A 23,516-nucleotide genomic window follows, 5' to 3' on the forward strand; every position below is an offset into this window, starting at 1 on the left:
CTTGGCCAGATCTGTGCCTTGTCACCATTCTGTCTCTGAGCTCTTCAGGCAGTTCCTTTGATATCATGATTCTCATTTGCTCTGACATGCACTGTGAGCTCTTATATAGACAGGTGTGCGGCTTTCCTAATCAAGTCCAATCAGTATAATCAAACCCAGCTGGACTCAAAGGAAGGTGTAGAACCATCTCAAGGATGATCAGAAGAAATGGACAGCACCCGAGATATATATATCTGAGTGTCACAGCAAAGGGTCTGAATACTTAAGACCATGTTATATTTCAGTGTATCTTTTTTAATAAATCTGCAAAAATTTCAACAATTCTGTGTGGTACATGGAGACGGGTAATTTTATATAAATTAGCTGTACAATATTTTTAGGCTAAAAGGGTACTTCTATACAGGGCTCATTGGAATAGCATAGGAAAATTTAATTTACAGGCCACCTCCCCACCTGGCCTAAATGAGGCATTCAATTCACACCCCCCCCCCCCCCAGATGAAAGCCCGGGAGAAAGGAATTAAAAAATGTATAGCCCCTTTTCATCTCAAACCGTGAATGTACCATCCTTAGCCATATTTTTATTTCTCCATCTTATAGGAGATTCAGCTTATGGGCCACTGTACCATCAGGTCCCAATAAGTGATTGAACTATACATTTTTCTCTGAGATCTTTACTGCTAGGGGGGTTGTGTATTTTCAATACAATTTTGTTGATTTTTCACAGCATAGCTTTACAAATATATGATTACTTTCATAACTGCATGTTTGAACTGTGGATGACTTACTCTATTGTCAATCATGTTTATTTGATATTTAACCGCCATGTATGTGTATTCAATTTATTTCACATTTCCTTTGTTTTGTCATGGTCTTATTTCATTTTTTGTCAGTTATTTTTCCCTTTGGTTCTTTTTCTCCACTGTATACATGTTGGCTGCTATTGGTCTGTTTGGCCACTAGGTGGAGCAGGATGCGCTCCTAGGGCTGCGCTATGTATCGCACACACCAATTCATTGATGTACTTTGTGTATTTTAAAGTGACTGTTTGATGATAAAATTCATCTTTTGTACTTGATAAAAGTGGCGCTTGGTTGCCTTTTACATACTTCATTACTTCCATTTCTGCCTTAAAAGTCCAAGGTGGTGGCTCCTATTGCACTAGCTGCATGTTCTCTCTTTATCTTAAGTCTATTTACTGCATTCCTTTTTTCCTCCTTGGCAGGGTCAGACCATTAGTGTTTATCCCCATCATATTACACTACTCATCCAATCCACATGCATGCTCCTGAAGAGTGGATAAATACACAAAATGCATAGAGCTATTATATGCCGTGTTCTTATGTTTTACTTGAGAGATATATAGAGAGAGAGAGATAGATAGATAGAGATATATATATATATATAATTTTTAAAAATTTTTTAGAATATGTATTATGTGATACCAACGGTCTGCAATCATGTGGCCAACTATCCTCATTGTAATTGCATTGATTTATATGAATTTTATTGTATTGATTTGCTTACCATTATATTTTACTATACTGATTTTCAATAAAATTTAATTTGTATACCGTATAGGCCGACCCGAATATAAGCCGAGGCCCCCAATTTACCCCCAAAAAACGGGAAAACTTATTGACTCGTGTATAAGCCGAGGGTGAGACATGGCTGTCCATCCCTGTGTGTGTGTCCATCCATCCATCCCTGTGTGTGTGTATCCATCCATCCATGGATGTGTGTGTGTGTGTGTGTGTGTGTGTGTGTGTGTGTGTGTGTCCATCCATCCATCCATCCCTGTGTGTGTGTGTGTGTGTCCATCCATCCATCCATCCATCCCTGTGTGTGTGTGTGTGTCCATCCATCCATTCATCCCTGTGTGTGTGTGTGTGTGTGTGTCCATCCATCCATCCATCCCTGTGTGTGTGTGTGTGTGTGTCCATCCATCCATCCATCCCTGTGTGTGTGTGTGTGTGTGTGTGTGTGTGTGTGTGCCCATCCCTGTGTGTGTCCGTGCAGCCTTGTGTGTGTGTCCAGCCTACCTGTGTCCCGAGCCTCCGTCCCGAGCCTCCTCCGTCCCGAGCCTCCTCCGTCCCGAGCCTCCTCCGTCCCGAGCCTCCTCCGTCCCGTGCCGTGCCGATGGATCGCCGCTCCAGGATCGCCGCTCTTCTCGGCGGCCATTCTACAATTCAAAAGCCGCGCCTCCGCCTCTGCCTGTGATAGGCGGAACACTCAATTTCCCAGCAGCCTGTGTTCCGCCTATCACGGACATCCTCTCATACTCGTCCGTAGTACGAGGATGAGCGGATGTCCGTGATAGGCGGAACACTGACTGCTGGGAAATTCAGTGTTCCGCCTATCACAGGCGGAGGCGGAGACGGAGGCGCGGCTTTTGAATTTTAGAATGGCCGCTGTCTGTCTGCTCGATACGCTGATCGAGCAGTCAGACAGCGGTGACTCGAGTATAAGCCGAGGGGGCACTTTCAGCCTCAAAAAAGAGGCTGAAAATCTCGGCTTATACTCGAGTATATACGGTACCTACATGCTTCATTTAACCACTTCCGGACCGGCTGACGACAATATACATCGGCACTTGGAAGGGGAATATCGTTATGGCAGCAGCTAGCTGATCACTTTCATCGGTGGCGGTCCGGTGCCCTCCGCTGCTTACTGGAACCATTGGCTGTGGTGATCGGATCTTTCTCCCTGTTAGATGTGGAGCTGAGCGAGGGGGAAGATGACTCCCACCCAACTCCATATCATTGCAGGGCGGAAGCAACGTCAAAACATCACTTCCGCTCTTAAAAAGATTAAAAATTGTATTTATTTATTTATTTTTATTGCACTTTAGTATAAATATGAGATCTGAGGTCTTTTTCACACCAGATCTCATTTAACAGGTCCTGTCATGCTTTTTTTTCCTATTACAAGGGATTTTTACATTCCTTTTAATAGGAATAAAAGTGACAATTTTTAATTTTTTTTAACCACTTTGCGCCGAGTGGACATCCTTGACTTTCCGGGGTTATATCTGAATGATGCCCGAGGCTACAGACATCATTCAGATATCGTAATTTTCAGCCGGCGATTCTCTGCACCATAAGAATGATTATAGCGGCTGTTCCGCGGCTTGATCATTCTTAAGGGCGGCGGAGGGGGCGTCCCCCCACCTCCCTCCAGTGTTTCTACTGACTCACCGCTTCCATCGGTGAGTGGTACACAGGATCTGCCAGCCCCCAGATGGTGATCACAGAGATTTCCAGCGGACCAGATGGTCACCGGAGTCTCTATGATTGTTCGGAGGCCGGGCACGATGTTATGACGTCACGCTCGGCCTCTGCATTCAAATAACAGCACCACGTTGGCTGGGAAGCCGTGATCGTTTTTTTTTATTTTTAATTTTAGGCTTCCCAGCCTAGAGACGAGATGTGGGGTCTTATTGACCCCATATCTCACTGTAAATAGGTCCAATCAGGCCATATTCCTATTACAAGGGATGTTTACATTCCCTGTAATAGGAATAAAAGTAATCAATTTTTTTTTTTTAAAGTGTCAAAAAAAAAAAAAAAAAAAAAAAAAAACGGTGTGCAAACCACACATGTGAGGTATCACCGTGAACGATAGAGCAAGAGCAATAATTCTAGACCTAGACCTCCAACTCAAAACATGTAACCAGTAAAAAAAATTTAAAGTGTCGTCTATGGGGATTTTTAAATACCAAAGTTTGGCGCCATTCCACGAGCACGTGCAATTTTTAAGCTTGACATGTTGGGTATCTTTTTTTTTTTTTTTTCCTGCGTAAATACAGAGATAAAAAGTTGCACCAACCGCCATTGTATTCTCTAGGGTCATTGCTAAAAAATATATATATATATATATATATATATATATATATATATATATATATATATATATATATATATATATATATATATATATATATATATATTCTATCTAATGTTTGAGGGTTCTATGTAATTTTCTAGCAAAAAAATTATGAATTGTACATGTAGGAGAGAAATGTCAGAATTGGCCTGGGCGCAAAGTGGTTAAAGAACAGTGTAAAAATAAAGAAAGGAAAAGAAGGAAGGAAAAGGAAGGAAGGAAAAGAAAAGAAGGAAAAGAAGGAAGGAAAAGAAAAGAAGGAAAAGAAAAGAAGGAAGGAAGGAAGGAAAAGAAAAGAAGGAAGGAAGGAAGGAAAAGAAAAGAAGGAAGGAAGGAAGGAAAAGAAAAGAAGGAAGGAAGGAAAAGAAAAGAAGGAAGGAAGGAAAAGAAAAGAAAGAAGGAAGGAAAAGAAAAGAAAGAAGGAAGGAAAAGAAAAGAAAGAAGGAAGGAAAAGAAAAAAGGAAGGAAAAGAAAGAAGGAAAAGAAAAGAAAGAAAGAGAAAGAAAGGATTTTAACTTGTAAACACCAAATCTCAGAAAGAAGCTCAGTCCTTAAGTGGTTAAAGTCCCAACTCCTTGCGCTCCCCCCCACCCCCATTTTATTTAGGATAGGGATGGAGGCAATCAATATTACTAGGTCACGGCCTCATTTAAAGCCCCAAGTGTTCTTTCCTCTTTTAACGTTATGGTAAATGCCCTTGGTTTTTTTGTTTATTTTTATTTTTTTTATTAAAATACATGTCATACCTCCAGGCTCAGCTGCCATCTATCTATCCATTAGAATGTTTAGCTCCCGGCATTATCCGGGGACCTGCATGGGACAGGGCAAAGGGCTCTTTTGCCTGTGCCGTTCTCTCAGCAGGTTCTATTGGTGCAATCTCCCTTAGTAACAAGCTGCCATTGGAGGAATTTGGCAGGCTGTTCTGCTCACCCTCTGACTGCTTATAAAAGCCAGATTGCTGCTACACCTGCCAGCCACCTGAAGAGGAGCGGTCTGCGCTTCTACCCACCCTCCCTCTTATCATTAATGTTATATGTCACTGTGCTATTCAGTGGGGGTTCATCTTCCATTATAAGTCTGCAGGGACATGGTGATTGAGATCTGGTATCGGATCATTTTGTTAATTTTAAAATTTAATTTGATGCTGAAAGCTAAAATTTTGGTAAATTTGATCATAGTAAATTTAGGTAACCCCTTGAATAATATTTATGACCATTTAAAGATATTTTGTGTCAGTTTTGTTTATTTTATTATTATTAGCTACTTTGTACTGTCCCATGAATGCCTTTCCATTGTGGGAGGTTTCACGTTCATTTACAAGCATTAGGATTCCAGAAAATTTTCTGTACCCTTCCCTAGATCTGTGCCCCGATACAATCCTGTCTCAGAGGTCTACAGACAATTCCTTGGACTTCATGGCTTGGTTTGTGCTCTGATATGCACTGCTAACTGGGGGACCATATATAGACAGTTGTGTGCCTTTCCAAATCATGTCCAATTGAATTTAACACAAGTGGGCTCCAATCAAGTTGTAGAAACATTTTAGGCCGGGCTCACACTGCTGCGACACGACACTCATCCTACTTTGGATCCGACTTTACCCTGCGACTTGAAGTCAGAGACGTGTCTGACTTCAATGAACGGGAATCCGACTTGCATCCCCGCCAATAGCAGGCACTGTGTTTTTTTATTAATTTTGAGGGGGAACTCCACGTCAAATTTTCAATAAAAAAAAAAAAAAAAAAAAAAAAAAAAAAAAAAAAAACGGCATGGGTTTGGTTCCCCAAGAGCATACCAGGCCTTGTCTGATATGGATTTTAAGGGAAACTCCCTATGCCGAAAAAAAACAAAAAAACAAAAAACAAAATCTAGTTTTTTTTTTTTTAATTTACACTTTTCCCCCCCAGGTGACTGGGTAGGGGGTACGACGTACCCCATTTTCATAGGGTGGGGCGCCGGGATCTGGGGGCCCCCTTATTAAAGGGGGCTCCCGGATTCCGATAAGCCCCTACCCGCAGACCCCGACAACCAAAGGCCAGGGTTGTCAGGAAGAGGCCCTTGTCCTCATCAACATGGGGACAAGGTGCTTTGGGGTGGGGGGGCCACAGTGCACCCCCTGCCCCAAAGCACCCACGGCCCCCCATGTTGAGGGCATACGGCCTGGTACGGTTCAGGAGGGAGGGGGCCCAATCACTAGTCCCCATCACCTTTCCTGACCTGCCGGACTGCGTGCTCGGATAAGGGTCTGGTATGGATTTTGGGGGGGCCCTCACGCAGTTTTTTCGCCGTAGGGGGTTCCCCTTAGAAATCCATATCAGAACGAAGGGCCTGATATGCTCTTGGAGGGGGAACCCATGCCGGTTTTTTAATTAAAATTTGGTGTGGATTTCCCCCTCCAGATCATCAGAGCACACGTCACATGCCAAAGTCAGATCAGGCAAGGCGGCGATCCGACTTCAATGCAATTCAATGGGCTGAAGTATGATCAAAGTCAGACCAAAGTAGTACAGGGAGCATTTTCAAAGTCAGACAGACTTGTCTCGGACCAGTTAAGACGGCTCCCATAGGGAAACATTGATTTTCACACGTCATGCGACATGAGCTCCCAATGTCGGAGCCTTATCGCACCAGTGTGAGCCCAGCCTTAATGATGATCAGTGGAAAAACATTGCACCTGAGGCTAATTGAGTGTCATGGCAAACACTGTCAATTCTTATGTACAGGTGATTTTTGTTTTTTTATTTTTAATAAAATTTGCAAAGATTTCAAACAAGCTTCTTCCAAGTTGTCATTATGGGGTTTTGTTTGTAGAATGAAAACTAATGAATGTAATCCATTTTGGAATAAGGCTGTAACAAAACATGGAAAAAGTGAAGCACTGTAAATACTTTCCAAATTCACTGTGCCTAAAGCCAAAAGGATCTGTTAACCGGAGATAAGACATACAAGTGATAAAAACAGTTCTCCTCTGAAACAAAACATGTAAGATTTAAAAAGGACATTGAGAAGTTTTCTTCTTAAAGACATACCGCAACATTGCCACAAGTCTGAAAGGCAGTGAACATGAACATAAAGGCAAAGCCCAAGATGAAGATGTTCATCAGTTTCTTCTGTTCTGGAGTCATGGTTTCTCTTGTAGAATGGATTGATTAAAAAAGGAACAGAGGACACAAGCCTGTAAAAAACGGTGAAACAGAGAAATCTCCATTAGCAATAAATACAGTATATCTTTACCATTTTTTTTTTTTTTTTTTAAGCCAAAATATCATTGTGTTTCTACAGATTGTATATTTTTCTTCTCAACTTAATAAAAACATTGCGACTTACAAGCTCTCTCCATTTTAATCTTATTTAGTCCACTCATATTTTTCATTTCTAGGTACTTTACGTCGCTCATTAGCAAGTTGATGGGAGCGATTGTAAACCTTAAAGTGTTTTTTCTTTAAAACAAAATGTGTTATACTTTCTCCTTGCAATGGTTTTGCATAGAGCAGCCCTGATCCACCTCTTCTTGGACTCCCCCCCCCCGGGCTTGTGAGTGCTCGCTCCCTCAGTTTGATCCATAAGACACAGCTGTATCTGTGCCAATGAGAAGGTAAGGCAGAGAGACACTGCTCTTGTGCACGTCGCTGGATCGAGATAGGGCTCAGTTAAGTATAAGAGTGGGCTGAGGGGGATCCTGCAGCACAGATGCAGAGAATGCATTAAAGGTAAAAATCTTTAACCACTTCCCGCCCGGTGGTCATTCTGCTATAGGCCAGGTGGGAAGTTGTTAAAGATTATCCTGACTGGGCGTCACATGACGTCCAGCAGGATAACAGCAGCTGCACGCCCGCATCGCTGCAATCAGTGGTGCAGTGTGTCAATCTGACACACCGCTACCCCAATCTCTGTAAAGAGCCTCTGATGGAGGTTCTTTACCATGTGATCAGCCGTATCCGATCACGGCTGATCATGATGTAAACAGGGAGAGCCGTTGATCGGCTATTATTCATTCGCGTCTGACAGATGCGAGTAGAGGAGAGCCGATCGGCGGATCTCCTTGTTTATCAGTGCAGTCCCCCCACACTGGACCACCAGGGATTCCCACAGATGGATGACCAGGGATGCCAGTAAGTGCCCAAATAATGCCAGTGCCCACACATCTTGTCAGTCAGTGCCTGCCAGATGTCTCATCAGTGATGCCCAGCAGTGGCATCCATCAGTGCCCCCCATAAGTGCCAATCAGTGCCGTATACCAGTGTCACCTATCAGTGACAACTCACTGGTGCCACCTTATCAGTGCCCATTAGTCTCATCCGTGCCCGAAGGAGAAAACTTATTTACAAAATTTTATAACAAACAAAGAATAACTATTTTTTTTCCTCAAAATTTTCGGTCTTTTTTTATTTGTTGTGCAAAAAATAAAAAATGCCAGCAGTGATCAAATACCACAAAAAGAAAGCTCTATTTGTGGGAACAAAACGATAAATAAAAATAAAAAAAGGGTTTTGGTACAGTTTAGCATGACTGCGCAATTGTTATTCAAATTGCGACAGCACTGAAAGCTAAAAAAATTGGCTTGGTCAGAAAGGGACAAAAGTGTCTGATATTGAAGAGGTTAAAGGATAAGTTCACCTTTTCAGAAAAAATAATAAATGGACATTTCTTTGCAGGCAAGAAAAAAATAAAAATAAATAAATAAATAAAAAGTGCATTTATTTTTTTGTTGCAGGAGCCTATAAAGCACTAGTGAACCAGTGATCGCTGATGCCATGCAAGTCTCCTGCAGACCTGTCAGTGCATCTGCTTCCTCGTACAAGGATACATGCTGGCAGTAACCCTACGCAGAAAAAAAAATAAATAAAAAAAAAAAAAAAAAAAAAAAAAAAAAAAAAAAAAAATCGCAGAAAAATCCAACATGCTGGTTTTGATTGAGCGATCAACTTGGGTACAATCAGCCTGGTTCAAATCCCTGTCGGTTCACCATGTATGGCTGGTTTAAGGGACCATAGGAAGAGCCTGCAGGGGTGTCCATGTGAGCCACCCATCACTGATGTCCCGATACAGTACAGCAAGTTAGTGTTGTCACACTATGGACTTTTAGTGTATTACTGGAAGAATCAGCAAGTTAAAATAAGAAAAAAACCTGAAATGGAGGAAAAAAAACAAAAAAAAAAAATCACTATAGATGACATTTTTTGTTGTGGTTTACATCCGGGTCCGTCTTGGGTGCATATTTTTATTTTTTTCTTAGTAGTAGTAGTAGTCCCTATGGGTGCAGAGAGGCAGACAGCCGGTGTTCTGCCGAGAAAGTTCCCCCTGGCAGATAATGACCCCTTCCCCCCAATACTGCGCAGGCGCAGCATTAACCACAATGGGGCCGCTGAACATAGCCAATGCTGAACACCTGTGAGTCAGCTGTACACGGCACTTGCGTGCCAACACTGTTGTAGAAAAACACTTTGTAACAGGGCCCCTCGTGGGCTCGCTTCGCCATGCCTCGGGAACAGCCTTACATCGCTCAGCATATTTATATTCTAATGCTATGTCCACTTAGATGGTGGGGCTTGAACCTTGACTCAGGGCAGAATGTAGTGCGCAGGCGCCATGTTGAGCTGACGATCAGCTGTTCCTCTTCTGAGACTTTCGGCGGCTCCGTAGTCGCTCACACTGCGCAATGCATGCGCAGTACGGGGGGGTCCTTATCCGCCGGGGGAAACTTTCTCTGCAAGACACCAGGAGAGGACAGTGGCGTGGGGAGAAGCTCTGTGACACCGACATCTCCTTTTACACCTCCGGCCAGCAGTTCACATTTTACAGTGGAGGGGGAGAAGCGTCTGACTGGGACAAGCACTGGCTGTGCAGCGAGTTGCTCGGTCACTATAGCAAGCATCACAGAACTACTAATCTGTAATGCAGCAGTGTGTGTGGGGGTTGCAGCGATGTACAGAAGTGTGCTGGAAGTGTAGAGTATTGTGGGGGAGATGGAAGTGTGCTGGGGGCTGTGAAGGTGTGCAAAGATAAAAGTATGGCTATTGAGATGGGGGCACAGAGGCATGCTAAGGGGTACAAAGATGTGCTGGGTATGGAGGTGTGCTTTGCTATTTGTAATATTTGTGGAGCAACTAATGCAAATTGCACTTTCATCTGTGTAGAAAATAAATAAATAGGGGGCTGCATGGCTGGTGCAAGGATTTTAAACCACTTCAGCCCTGGAAGAATTCACCCCCTTCCTAACCAGGCCATTTTTTGCGATACGGCACTGCTTCAATATAACTGACAATTGCGTGGTCATGCGACGTTGTACCCAAACAAAATGTATGCCCTTTTTCACCCACAAATAGAGCTTTTTTGTAGTGCCATTTGATCAGCTCTGCGGTTTTTGGCTTTTTTTGCGCTATAAAACAACCACACACACTAGGGGTTATTTACTAAAGAAAAGTCCACTTTGCACTGCAAGTGCATTTGGAAGTAAAGTCGCTGTAGATCCGAGGGGGACATGCAAGGAAAACCAAAAAACAGCATTTTAGCTTGCACATGATTGGATGATAAAATCAGCTTTGAGCTTCCACTCATTTCAGATCTACACCTTAGCCCTTAGACACACGGTCGGACATTCAGATGATTTTCCGTCTGATTTTTTCCGAAGGATTTTGTCCGAAACTGGTGTTGCATACACACGGTCAAAGTTTCGGAAAATCCAATCGTTCAGAACGTGATGACGTTCATTCGTTACGACAGGACTACATTCAGGCTAGTAGCCAATAGCTTTGGACTCGTAATTTGATCTGAGCATGAGTGGCACTTTGTCCGATCGGAATTCTCTACAATCGATCAGACAAAACCCGATCGGATTATGTTGTCGGAAAATTTTATGTCCAGCTCTCAAACTTTGTTGGTCAGACATTCCGACGGAAAAAGTCAGATGGAGCCCACACACGGTAGGATAATCCGACCGTACGAACAAGGGCTAAGATTTAAAGCAACTGCACTTCCATGTGCACTTGCAGTGCAAAGTGGATTTGCCTTTCGCAAATAACCCCCAGTATTTTGTAGTTATAGTGTCTACAAAATAGGGGATAGATTTATGCCATTTTTATCTTTTACTAGTAATAGCGGTGGTCTGCGATTTTTAAATCGGGACTGCAACATTGCGATAGACCCTTGACAGTTTTTTGGGACCATTGACATTTATACAGCGATCAGAGCTAAAAATAGCCACTGAATACTAGGGGTGCAATGGATTTAAAAAAAAAAAAAAAAAAAACACCTCACGGATTGGATCGTTCCTCAGATCAGAGTTCCTAGTTAGGGGAGAGGAGACAGATTGTGTGTTCCTACTGACAGAACCAGGATTTGTGCGTGTTTACACACACAGATCCCAGTTCTCGCTCTGACACGAGTGATCGCGGGTGCCCGGCAGCTACCACATTATAACTGCAGTGGCTGGTTGGGAAAGGATTAAGGTAGGCTAAATTCATATTTCACAATGACAAATTTTTGTGTACATTTACATTTTAAATTTGGGGGTGGGGGGTGCTACATATAGGATCTACCCAAAACGTTACAAAAACATGCCAAATGTTCTAGGTACACCCCTAAGCATAACTATAAAAAACATTAATATCCTTTCAAGTGTATGTAGCATGGAATTGCTTGTAGGTAGCCGTTTGGTTAGGCCAACCATACACTGTTCGAATTTCAGCCAGTTCCTGCTGAACTGGCTGAGATTTGAATCATTAATGGGCAGGCTAAACATACCACTTGGGTACAACCAGTTTGCTAATTTCGATTATTGTTAGCGGCTGCTACAGCCTCTGGCGGTAATCACCATCTTCTCCCATGGGGCTGGCTTTCCCTGCCCGCAGCAGACAATGGCCCCCTATCATCACTGTGTGGTTGCAGGAAAAAAGTTTGTTCAGTGTATGGTCGGCCTAAAATGGAGACACAGATGCTGTATGCAGGGCGGGCGCATTGACCTCAAGCGTAGGCAGTTAGCATCCGAGGCCATGCACCCATCCTGTCAAACTCAGATGTCTGTGCAACCCCTGTGCCTCTATTAACACAGGCTGCCTGCAAGCGGCGCCACACTGCGCTAGACACAAACACCAACATTTCTTTATGCTGTGTGTGCCTCCGCACCTATGTGATTAAGCTTTAATGCCTGCCCATCCCCCATCATTTCTGGTTCAGAAGTTCCCTGATGAGAAGCATCTGTACACTTTTCCCAAACCTTCCTGCCAATAAACAAACAAAGAATTCCATCAGTCCAACAAGAGGGACAATAATCTGTACCACATGTCAGGGAATGTACATCCAGCTTTGTGTCCTTTCTTCATGAAATACAGTATATGTTTGGCTTATACAGCTAAACTGCAGTAAACCAGCAAGTACACCGCGCTACAAACTGCACCGCACCAGCGGTTCTATTCATATTTTCTTAAAAAAAAAATAATAATAATAATAATTTGATATGAATTTAACATATGACGTAATCTATTGTTTTTGTCTGACACCTTAAAAGTCGCCAATTCATATGAATCGTAAAAAAGAAGAAAAAGGAAAAAAAAAAAGGCTAAACGGGATTAAAATTACTGTGAATCAAACCTCAAAACAATCGTCAGCTGATACATTTGTGTGGCTCCATTAAATGTCAAAGAAGCCACCCAGATGACAGATATTCAGCCGGAATTATGATTGCAGCTGATGATTGTATTGAGGTTTGATCCACACCGATTTAGCCTCAAAAGGAGGTGGGGGAGGCCACCCGGAAGTGATACGGAGGTGGCTGTGCAACTGAGCGATGTCTGGAGCTTAGGGCTAGGCCAAGCCTTCATGTGGTCTAGTGCCTACCATCACTGGTGGCCACATTGAGGCTTGGAACACACGCCGGACACCATGTTGAATATAGCCACGTCAATATGCTGTATACAGGTTTGTTCAATTACCACTGATTATTGTGTGGATGTGGACTCATACCGTAGTTGAAGTCTTTGTAGATGAAACGCTTCAGTTTTGACAAGTCCTTTCCATGCCATTGCGCCTTTTTTGAATCTTATGCTTTTGCGATCAGAGGAGCTTTTTTACTTTATGCAATACATCTCGGAATCTATGTAAAGCCTTTTATTTTAAATAAACCCGTAACATACGGTTTTTCACTATGAGGAGGCTTTTTGTTGTCTTTTATGGATGCCGTTAACCATAAACCTACCAAACGTTTTTTGTGGTGGAAGGTGGTTCTTACCATCTTGGACACTACCATCCTGGATCCATATTCCCACATGCTGGGTTGAGGGTTGTCAGGAGGAGGGAGGAATTGCACCACTCGCTATCCAGAGCTTTGATATCACTTGCCCGATTGATGCTACCTTCTGGTTGGCGTATTTATTCTTCACCCCTGGGTGGTGGATGCACACACGTTGGTGACTCCTTTAGTCCTACACTCTTGGATTTCCTCCCATTATATATACACATATATACTTTTTAAATCACCAAGGGGGCTGCACAACTAAATGTTGTTTCGCTATTTGCACAGCGCACTTTATTTGGACATACTATGAATTAAATGATGGTGTTAAGCCTCATACACACGATCGGATCATTCGCCAACAAAACCGCTGAATTTTGTCCAAAGGGCGCTGGCCCAAATTTGTCTTGCATACAAGACGCCAAGAAATTGTCGGCCAACAAATACGAACAGTGATGTACTACGTTGTTTTTCAGCTCTTTAGCGCCACCCTTTTGGCTCCTTCTGATAATTTTGTGTTAGTAGAAGTTTGGCGAGTGTCGATTTGCGCTTTTCATTTCGTTTCTGAACGGCCGTTCGTCAACCAGACATATTGCGGAATCAGAGGAGATAACGTGTTATTTATTATTGGCCTTGGAGTTATTGCTTTGACTTTTTTTTATTTTATTGATTTGGTATATTTTCTATATTTTTGGATGCATAGAATGCACTTTCTGGTTAAAGGGGTTGTAAAGGTAAATGTTTTTTCACCTTAATGCATTCTATGCATTAAGGTGAAAAAACATCTGACAGTGCCTGCGCCCCGAGCCCCCCCGTTTTACTTACCTCACCCCTCGTAAATCCCGCGCTCGCCCCCGCCATTCTTCACCACTCAGCCTGGCCGCTGATTGGCTGGAGTGGATGGATGGAAAGCAGTGCAGCCATTGGCTCGCGCTGCTGTCAATCACATACACTGATGTGGAGCACCGGGGGGCGGGGCCATGTGATACAGTCAGCAGATATAGCGGCTCGCTGTATCACGGGAGCGCGCCCGCAGGTGCTTCTCACAATGCGAGGGAGCTCACATGAAAGTGAAAAGTACCTGCGGGAGGAAGCAGAGACAGCCACCGAGGGACCCCAGAAGAGCAGGTTCGGGGCCACTCTGTGCAAAATGAGCTGCACAGTGGAAGTATAACATGTTTGTTATTTAAAAAAAAAAAAAAAAAATTTACAATCCCTTAAAGTTCTATTGGCAGATAGGAGGTCTAATTGTATTTGTTTTCTTTTTTTAATGCACAAAAAAAAAAAAATAAAAAAAAAAAAAAATAAAACATTGTGGAGAATAATACCTGGCTATGTTTTACTTCAAAATGACAGTTGGGGAGTAGGCAGTTACATAACAAAAAAAAATAAAATAAATAAAAAAAAAAACTGTAAAATTGACAAGGGACACCAACATAGTTTTTTAAGATCAAAAATACAACTACGGGATAATGGTGCTGCGGTATCACATATTATTATTCTTGATATCACTAGAAAAGAAAAAAGCCTTTGAAAATTTGTTTACAATAACTCCATCAGTATCACCAGCAAAGCAGCTTCATCCACGAATGTCAATTCTCCATTATGAACACTAGTTTAGAGGACTGACCACTTCTGGCTTGTCCTTGCTTCCGAGCATCTGTGTTTGTACTTTAGACTTTTGTCCGACGGACGTGTGACAATCCGACAACACACATCTGTTCGCAGAAAATTTTAAAACCTGCTACTAGCAAACATTTTTCTGATAAAGCATACACACTGTCGAATTTTCCACCAACAGCCTGTCATCACACATTTCCCATCAGAAAATCTGATCATGTGTACGAGGCTTCAGAGTTTTTGTACATGTTAGTAACATTTTATTTTGTATACCACGGTATGTTAATACTCAACATTTGATTTAAACAGCTGCACTGTTCATTCTACTCATTCCTGTTAAATATTATTATACCGGATTTATATAGTGCCAACAGTTTGCGCAGCACTTTACAATGTAGAAAAACACTACACTTCAAAACAAGAGGGTTAGGGGAGACCTGCTCCTGCGAGCTTACAGTCCAAGCCCTTGTACATACGGTCGGAGAATCTGCCGGAATGAGTCTTATCGGACCGTGTCGTCAGATAATCCGACTGTGTGTGGTATGCATCGGACTGATTCCGTCCGAATCTCCGTCCGACCCAATTTTCCAACATGTTGGAAATATTTCCCGACCAACTGGGCCGGACGGACCTAATCCGATCATGTGTAGAGCATTTTCATCGGACCAAGTGCCACGCATGCTCAGATCAAATTCCTACATCAAAGCTATTGGCTACTAGCCTGAATCTAGTCCCATCGTAACGAAATTACATCATCACGTTCTGAAAGATCGGATTTTTCGCCAACTTGGCCCGACCGTGTGTATGCAACAGTTTCGGACACAATCCGTCAGACTAAATCCGACGGGCAAAATCCGACGGATTTGGTTGGCAAAATCTCCGACCATGTGTACGTGGGCTAAGAGGGAGGGGCTGGTGAAAAAAAAAAAAAAAAAAAAAAAGGTAGGGACTGAGGGATGAACTGATGAGAGGAGTAGAAGATTCGGTTGTTAGCTGGGAGGCAGGACAGGCCACCCTGAAGAGATAAGATTTTAGGGATCGCCTAAAAGTGGACAGAGTAGGAGATAGCTGGACAGATTGGGGTAGTGAGTTCCAGAGGATGAGAGAGGCTCTGGAGAAGTCCTGGAGACAAGCAAGGGAGGAGGAGACAAGGGAGCTAGAGAGCAGAAGGTCTTGTGAGGAGTGGAGAAGACGGTTTGGGTGATATTTGGAGATAAGACTGGTGATGTAGCTCGGGGCAGAATTGTGAATGGCTTTGTATGTTATTGTTAGTGATTTGAATTGTATTCGTTGGGCAGTGGGAAGTCAGTGGAGGGATTGGCAGAGGACTGAATGGTTGGTAAGGTGGATGAGGCTGGCAGCAGCATTCCTGATAGACTGAAGAGGGGATATCTTGCAGAGAGGTAGGCTAATGAGGAGGGAGTTACAATAGTCAAGGCGAGAGATAACAAGGGAGTGAATAAGTTGCTTAATGGTCTCAACGGTTAGAAAGGGGCGTATTTTGGAGGTGAAATCTGGACAGCGATTGGATTTGGGGCTGAAAGGACAGGTCAGAGTCTAGGATTACACCTAGTAACTTAGCACGAGGGGAGTATTGATCTTGATGGAGAAATCAGGGGGTAGGGGCACAGGCTGGAGGAACAATTATGAGCTCAGTTTTAGAAAGATTGAGTTGAGTTTGAGGAAGTGGTGTGACATCCATGTTGATATGTCAGTAATGCGAGAGGAGACTGAAGGAGTGAGGTGAGGAGTAGAGAGATAGATTTGTGTGTCGTCAGCATAGAGGTGGTACTGGAAACCATGGGAGTTTATTAACAGACCAAGGGAGGAGGTGTAAATAGAGAAGAGAAGGGGTCTGAGGGCAGAACCTTGAGGAACCCCTACAGAAAGAGGAAGTGAGGAGGAAACAGAGTTATAGGTCACACTGAAGGAGCGCTGTGATAGTTAGGAGGAGAGCCAGGAAAGAGCAGAGTCTTGAAGGCCAAGTGTGGCGTTTGAGGCGGAGGGGACAGTATCAAAGGCTGTAGAGAGGTCAACTAGTATGAGCATGGAGTAGTGGCCATTGGCTTTAGTAGGTCATTAGCGAGGTTTTAGTAGACTGTAAGGTGTCAAGAAGGTTGTTGTCAGTGAGGTAGGAGCTAAGTGAGGACTTTTTAAATTCATTCATTTCTTTTGTGGCTACAACTTTTTATATACAACTTGTTATCACCAATCTCTCTCTTTAGTCACCGAGTTTATAGCGCTGCACTTTTTTTTCTGTAAATTCACCTGAAAACAATTTGGTGGAGTTAAAAGAAATTCTGTGCATCCAGAAGCAGATTAGATACTCTGAATGCAACTAAAATGTGTAAACACTCACAAAGGCATCGAAATGCAGGAGAACTTGATTTGAGAAGCACAAGGTCCCTTTCAAGCAAGCGTCACAAACCCCACCTACAGAGGAGTATGCTCTACAGTTCTGTACACACCCATACACAGAAGTATAGAAGGCTATGGGCCAATTCACACAGTTGTGCCTATCAGCTTAATGATGCATTGCGTTAATCAGGTTAAAGCAAAAAAAAAAAAAAAAAAAAAAACCCACACCTGTGACCTGGGCCATATTTTACACAGTACACATGTAAACGATGTTGCTAAGGTTTACTAGTACACACATTGGCCACCGCAATTGCTCAGGGCTGACACAAAAATAGTCAGTGGCACCAATTATACACTTTGAAGTTTAAAATGTTGGCCCTCAATAAAGTCATTGATGAATCTGCAGTATTATCTTGGCCTTCAGCCATTCAGGATCATCTGAGGTCATTATGCACACATGCTGCCCTATCAAAGACTCATTCAGGGCTGACATGTAAACATCAATAGCGTGTAATCAGCAGTAATAGTGTGTAATCACAGCGGTGGTTCTGCTGGCTGCACAATGTTGATATTTACATGTCACCCTGAGCAGCGGCCAATAGGGTCCATGTAAACTGTACACATGTAAACACTAGCGCAGACATTATAAGTGTACAGTCAACGTTTTATGCAGGATCTTGCTGCCAGCATACGTAAATCAATACAGTTGGGTGAATGAGGCCTACATGTTATATATTTTTTTTTTTAAATCAACCAGGTTTATTTCGATTTACAGTGCATACATGTTACAGATTACATTTACAAAAATGGTACATATCGTACAGATCCTCAAATAACCATTGTATAACCATCTCAAATCTTCAATGTCACATCACATTTTATGCATGAAATAAATAAAGCAAAAAGGTACCTTGTGTCAGTGTTTTGGGTTACTTCACTACCCATGGGCCGGAGGATCTACTTGTCATTTACATTACTATGTGTTGTGCATAAACAGGCTATGAACAAGTGCTAGACTCCTGCAGCCATCTGTCCCAGATTTTGTAGTATTTCTCAGGACATCCCCTATTGGTGTATATTAATTTTTTGTAGGGGAGGGTGTTTATTTCTGCAATGCTCGGGGGACAAGTACTCATCCATTTCCTAGCTAATGTCTTTCGTGCTGTGAATAACGTCTCGTGTAGAAATGTCTTCATGTACCTGTCGGTCGAGTCTGGCAAGAGTCCTAAAAGGCAAATTTTTGGGTCCAGCGTGGCCGGAGAGCCCATTTCGTCATGTAGGAATCTTACTATCTGTGTCCATAGTCCCTGTACTTTGGGGCATGACCACAGTAAGTGAATGAATGTTCCTGTCTCCCTTCCACACATTTGGCACAAAGTGGACTGGGAGCCTCTGTACCTGGCAACCCTGAGGGGGGTAAGGTACGCTTGATGGAGTATGTAAATTTGAGTCAGCCTGTCCGACAGTTTTGGGGAAACTGCCTTACAGAATTCCAGAGCTTCCTCCCATTCCCCGTCTTCGATAGGTCCCACCGCCCTTTCCCAGCGAGGTTTAAGTCCATAAGCTATTTTAGTTGCTACTGGGGTGGAGAGTAGGTTGTAGAAGGTTGAAATTCGTTTTTGATGATTGCCATAGCGACATTTGAAGTGGGCTTAGGGGGGGGGACAATGGGAATTGAGTGCGAATTGCATGCTTGACTTGCAGATATCTAAAGAACATATGATTGGGAAGATTGTACTCCTCTTGGAGTGTGTGGAAGGTTTTTAGAGTCCCATTGGTAAGTAAATGATGGAGATAGAAGATTCCATAGGTGGACCAGCAATCTACATCAGGAATTCGCAAGAATTCAAGTAGGACCTTGTTGTGCCATAATGGGGTGAAGTCGTTATATTGGGGAATCTCTAGTTTAGCGGAGGCAATGTCCCATATGCGTCTGTATTGACGCAGTAGGGCCAGCTCACCAGTCCTCAAAGCAGTATTTCCGGTGTTTATTGTTATCGCATAAATAGGGTCTTTAGTGTATCTGGCCCACTTGGGGCACATCAGCTGGAGGAACCTCTCCCTGTCTGTCTTGTCAATGTGGTATAGTTGTGATAATTGAGACGAAATATAGTACAAGTTGAAATCTGGTAGTGCCATACCTCCCAGGTCAGGTGGGTTTTTTAGCGTCTGCCATGCCAGTTTGTGTCTGTCAGGACCCCATACAAAAGGTTTGAGGAGGGCTTCTAGAGTACATGTTATATTTTTAAAAATGTTACCACTTCAATACAGAACACTTTCGCACCTTCCTGTCCAGGCCAATTTTCAGCTTTCAGAGTTGTCACTTTTTAAATGACAATTGCCAAGTCATGCTACACTGCTACATTTTGTTCCCACAAATAGAGCTTTGTGGTGGCATTTGATCACGTCTGCAGTTTTTTTTTTTGCTAAACAATAAAAAAAAAAAAAAAAAAAAAAAAAAAAAAAGACTGAAAATTGTGAAAAAAATAAATAGTTTTTATTTCCGTTCTAAAATTTTGTAAATAAGTAAGTTTTCTCCTTCACTAATGGGCACCGATAAGGCGACACCGATGAGGTGGCACTGATTGGCATTTCCCTGGTGGTCTAGGGTGGGCATCCGAGGGGGGGCTGCGCCTGATAAACAATCAGCACAGACCCCCCCCCCCATTCAGGAGAGCAGCTGATCGACACTCTTCTACTCACGTCTGTCAGATGCGAGTGATGAAAAGCCGATCAGCGGCTCTTCCTGTTCACATCGTGGACATGGCTGATCATGTGCTAGAGTCACTGTCAGAGACTCTTTACCTAGATCGTAGTTGCGGTGTGGCAGACTGACAGGCTGGAACAGTCGCCGCTATGCACGCCCCGGGTGGCACACATCGGCTTGATATCCTGAAAAGCGTCACCTGACGTCCGGTTAGGATATCGCAACCACTTTGCCGACATCATTTTGTTATATGGCGGGCGGCAAGGGGTTAAATACTTTCCATGTAACTTCTCCTGCACTTAACCACTTCAATACCGGGCACTTTCCCCCCATTCCTGCCCAGGACATTTTTCAGCGCTGTCGCTCTTTCAATGACAAATGCGCGGTCATACAACGCTGTACTCAAACTAAATTGTTATCATTTTCTTCCCACAAATAGAGCTTTCTTTTGGTGGCATTTGATCACCTCTGGGGTTTTTATTTTTTGCTAAACAAAATACAGAAATTAAATAATAAAAAATTTTTTTGTTATAAAATAGTTTTCTCCTTCACAGACGGGTACTGATGAGACAGCACTAAGTTCTAGAATTGATGGGCACTGAGAGGCGGTACTGGTAGGCAGCACTGATGCTGAGGTACAGACAGTCATTACTGATGGGCACTAATTGGCATCTGTGAAGGGCACTGACAGGCATTACTGATGGCCAGTGATTGGCAGCTGTGAAGGGCACCTAGGATGGGGGCTGAGCTGATTATCAACTCTTTAAGGTGCCATTGATCATCAATGACGATGTCACCGCTGTCCCCTGTAGCGCAAAGCGTCCATCTTTGTCTGGGTATCGCTGCTCTGGCCACTCAACGCCGGAGCAGCGATGACATCACTCCCGCGCATGCGTACAGGAGCTGCCACTAACGGCATATCGCCGCTAACAGCAGCATGCTCAGTGCGCCTGCGTGCCTCTGTCTGCAGCGCATGCACCGTAGACAGCGGCGCCTGTCTTTTTGCAAATATCTCCTAAACCGTGTAGGATTAGGAAATATTTCAAGGACCTACAGGCAATCCTTAATCTAGGCTTACCTGTAGGTCAAAGTGGTCTGTAAGGGTTTACAACCCCTTTAAAAAAGGGGTTGTAAAGGTTCAGGGTTTTTAAGAAAAAAATATATAAAAAATACATGTCATACATACCTCTGCTGTGCAGTTGGTTTTGCACAGAATGACCCTGATCCTCCTCTTCTGGGGCTCCTCAGCAGCGCTCCAGGCTGCTCCTCTTCTCGGGTGCCCCATCTGAGAAGCGTTCTCCTTCGCGGACACCCAGGCGGGCACGCTCGTGTCCGGTTTCTACTGATACAAAAGCAGAACTCTGCCCCACCCCACAGGTCATGGATTTGATCGACAGCAGCAGGAGCCAATGGCTGTGCTGCTATCTATCCAATCAGGACACAAAACACCAGCCGGAGCTGGTGTGCTCATTCCCATTGTGGGAAACACAGGGCTCAGGTAAGTATAACGGGGGCTGCCGAGTGACAGAAGGTTTTTCATAGAATGCATAAAGCCCCTTTCACAGGGGATGGATCAGTAATGATCCACTTGCTCAGCGGGGATCACTTCGTTGTCCCCGCTGAGCCGGCGGATAACAGGGTGGTTCCTGCCCACTGTGCAGGGACCGCCGCTCTCCGCGCTCCTCTATGGGGATCGGATGAGCACGGACCGTCTGTCCGTGTTCAACCGATCCGCTCTGCAGACGGATAGAAAAATAGGATTTTCCTCCGTCTGCAGAATCGGACAAAAGCGGAGGCGGACGATAGCGGGCGTCTGCGGATGTTCATCCGCAGACACCCGCTATCCCATAGGAATGCATACATGTCCGTATTTCATCCGCAAACGGATGGATGAAATAAGGACATAATATCTGCATGTGTGAAAGGGGCCTTAAGGTGAAAAACTTTGCGGCTGCAGTCACAGCCAAGCATTTCAAAGACACGCATTTTTACCACGATTTTGTTCAGGTCACCAATGTAAAAGACAGAAAAACGCCTGTAATCCACTCCAAAGAAGCTCATGTTCTTTTTTGAGCTATGGGCATTTTGCTTCAGGTGACAAAACGCTCCGATGTGAACAGGTGCCATTGAAATTAATGGGATTTTGCGTGTTTGGGCGTTTTTCAGGCGTTTTATGCGCTGAAAACGCTCAGGTGTGAATGCAGCCTGAGACTTTACAATCCCTTTAAAGGTGCCATTGTATCCAAGTAATCAAAGTTTTTCACTTTACTGGCAGTGGTGATAAAGTTACATCTGCTGGGTATAAGTCCCGGGACGTAGCTTGTGTTTGGGATCTCACCCATTCATGTCTATGGAGGGGCTCCCAGGAACAATGGAAGGAGAAGTGTGCCATCTACATGAGCCCTCAGGACACAACTAATGACACTTAATTGGACTCCATTCATTTTCTGCAATTCTAGCAAACAATAGAAAGAAGTGCCAGGCAAGGAAAAGGCACAGGAGGCTGTGCCAGTGTGCACCCCATGCTGCCATCCCCTCCTCCCCCTTACCTTGATGTCCGGACCCCCCAGCAGCTCTCTTCCTCAGCACACCACAAGTTTCTCAGTCTGTAGAGCCCAGAAGTCACCAGTCAGCTGACCTGAGGAAAGCAAAGCAGCAGCTGATGAAGGCGGAGCGGCGCGGAGCATGTCGGGAAATGAAGTGCAGCGGTGACGGTGCAGATTTGATGTGAGGGGATTGGTCTGCGGAGAGCGACGCACACACAAGGACACAGCTCTAGAGAGAACGCTGAGAGCAGCGCCCCCTGCCGGAGAAGGAAACACACCCCACAACTACATCACCCAGAGTCCTCTGCGGGCACAGCCCAGCGTGGTGATGTCATGTAAGGTCATGTGACTGGAGGTGTCCAAGGGGAAATGTGACCCAATTTATAACGTCACCCCTTCTATATACTGAGTGACAGTATCATCAATACATGTGTGATGACCTGTGTGACTGCATCATCCCGGATATTACAGGATCTATAACTTTAGTCTGTTCTTTGAGTTAAGAAGAAAATCTTTATCCACTTGCCAACCAACCACTGCAGTGGCCGAATATAAGACGGCTGGGCGAAACAATGTTATGTTACATCGCTTCACCCTGTGGCCACTGCGGCACCCACTGCTCGCCCCCGGAGCCGATGCGAGTGCCCGTCGGGTGCGTTCGCTCGTGACACACTCGTTTACACACACAGATCACGGTTCTCTGAGGGGAGAAGAGACTGATCTTGTGTTCATACAAAGTATGAACAGCGATCTGTCATCTCTCCTAGACAGTCCCATCCCCCCTTCAGTTAGAACACAGAGAAGGAACACAATTAACCCCTTGATCGCCCCTGATGTTAACCCCTTCCCTGCCAGTGACATTTTTACAGTAATCCATGCATTTTTATAGCACTGATCGCTGTATAATTGTCACTGGTCCTAAAAATGTGTCAAAAGTGTCCACCATAATGTCACAGTCCCGATAAAAATTATTAGTAAAAAAATAAAATAATAAAAATGCTATAAATCTATCCCCTATTTTGTAGATGCTATAACTTTTGCACAAACCAATCAATATACGCTTACTGCGATTTTTATTACCAAAAATATGTAAAAGAATACATATCGGCCTAAACTGAGAAGAAATTTGGAAAAGGAAGTTCAGGTACTCTTGTGTCAAAGTCCAAAAACGT

At 43.8% G+C, this 23,516-nt stretch overlaps 1 protein-coding gene across 1 annotated transcript in view; it reads right to left on the reverse strand.

Moving 5' to 3' along the window:
• Positions 1-22,470, reverse strand: part of MFSD11 (major facilitator superfamily domain containing 11) — a 93,316-nt gene extending 70,846 nt beyond the window's left edge. The window contains exons 1-2 of the mRNA XM_077459279.1: positions 22,348-22,470; positions 6,914-7,059 (exon numbers count right to left, since the gene is read on the reverse strand). Coding sequence (XP_077315405.1) covers positions 6,914-7,009 — 96 coding nt within the window. The 5' untranslated portion in view covers positions 7,010-7,059; positions 22,348-22,470. The remainder of the gene's footprint in view (positions 1-6,913; positions 7,060-22,347) is intronic.
• Between the last annotated feature and the right edge of the window lie 1,046 nt (positions 22,471-23,516).

Source organism: Lithobates pipiens, unplaced genomic scaffold, assembly GCF_037356315.1.
Source record: "Lithobates pipiens isolate NorthernLeopardFrog02 unplaced genomic scaffold, aLitPip1_a1.2 Scaffold_28, whole genome shotgun sequence".
Taxonomy (NCBI): Eukaryota; Metazoa; Chordata; class Amphibia; order Anura; family Ranidae; genus Lithobates; species Lithobates pipiens.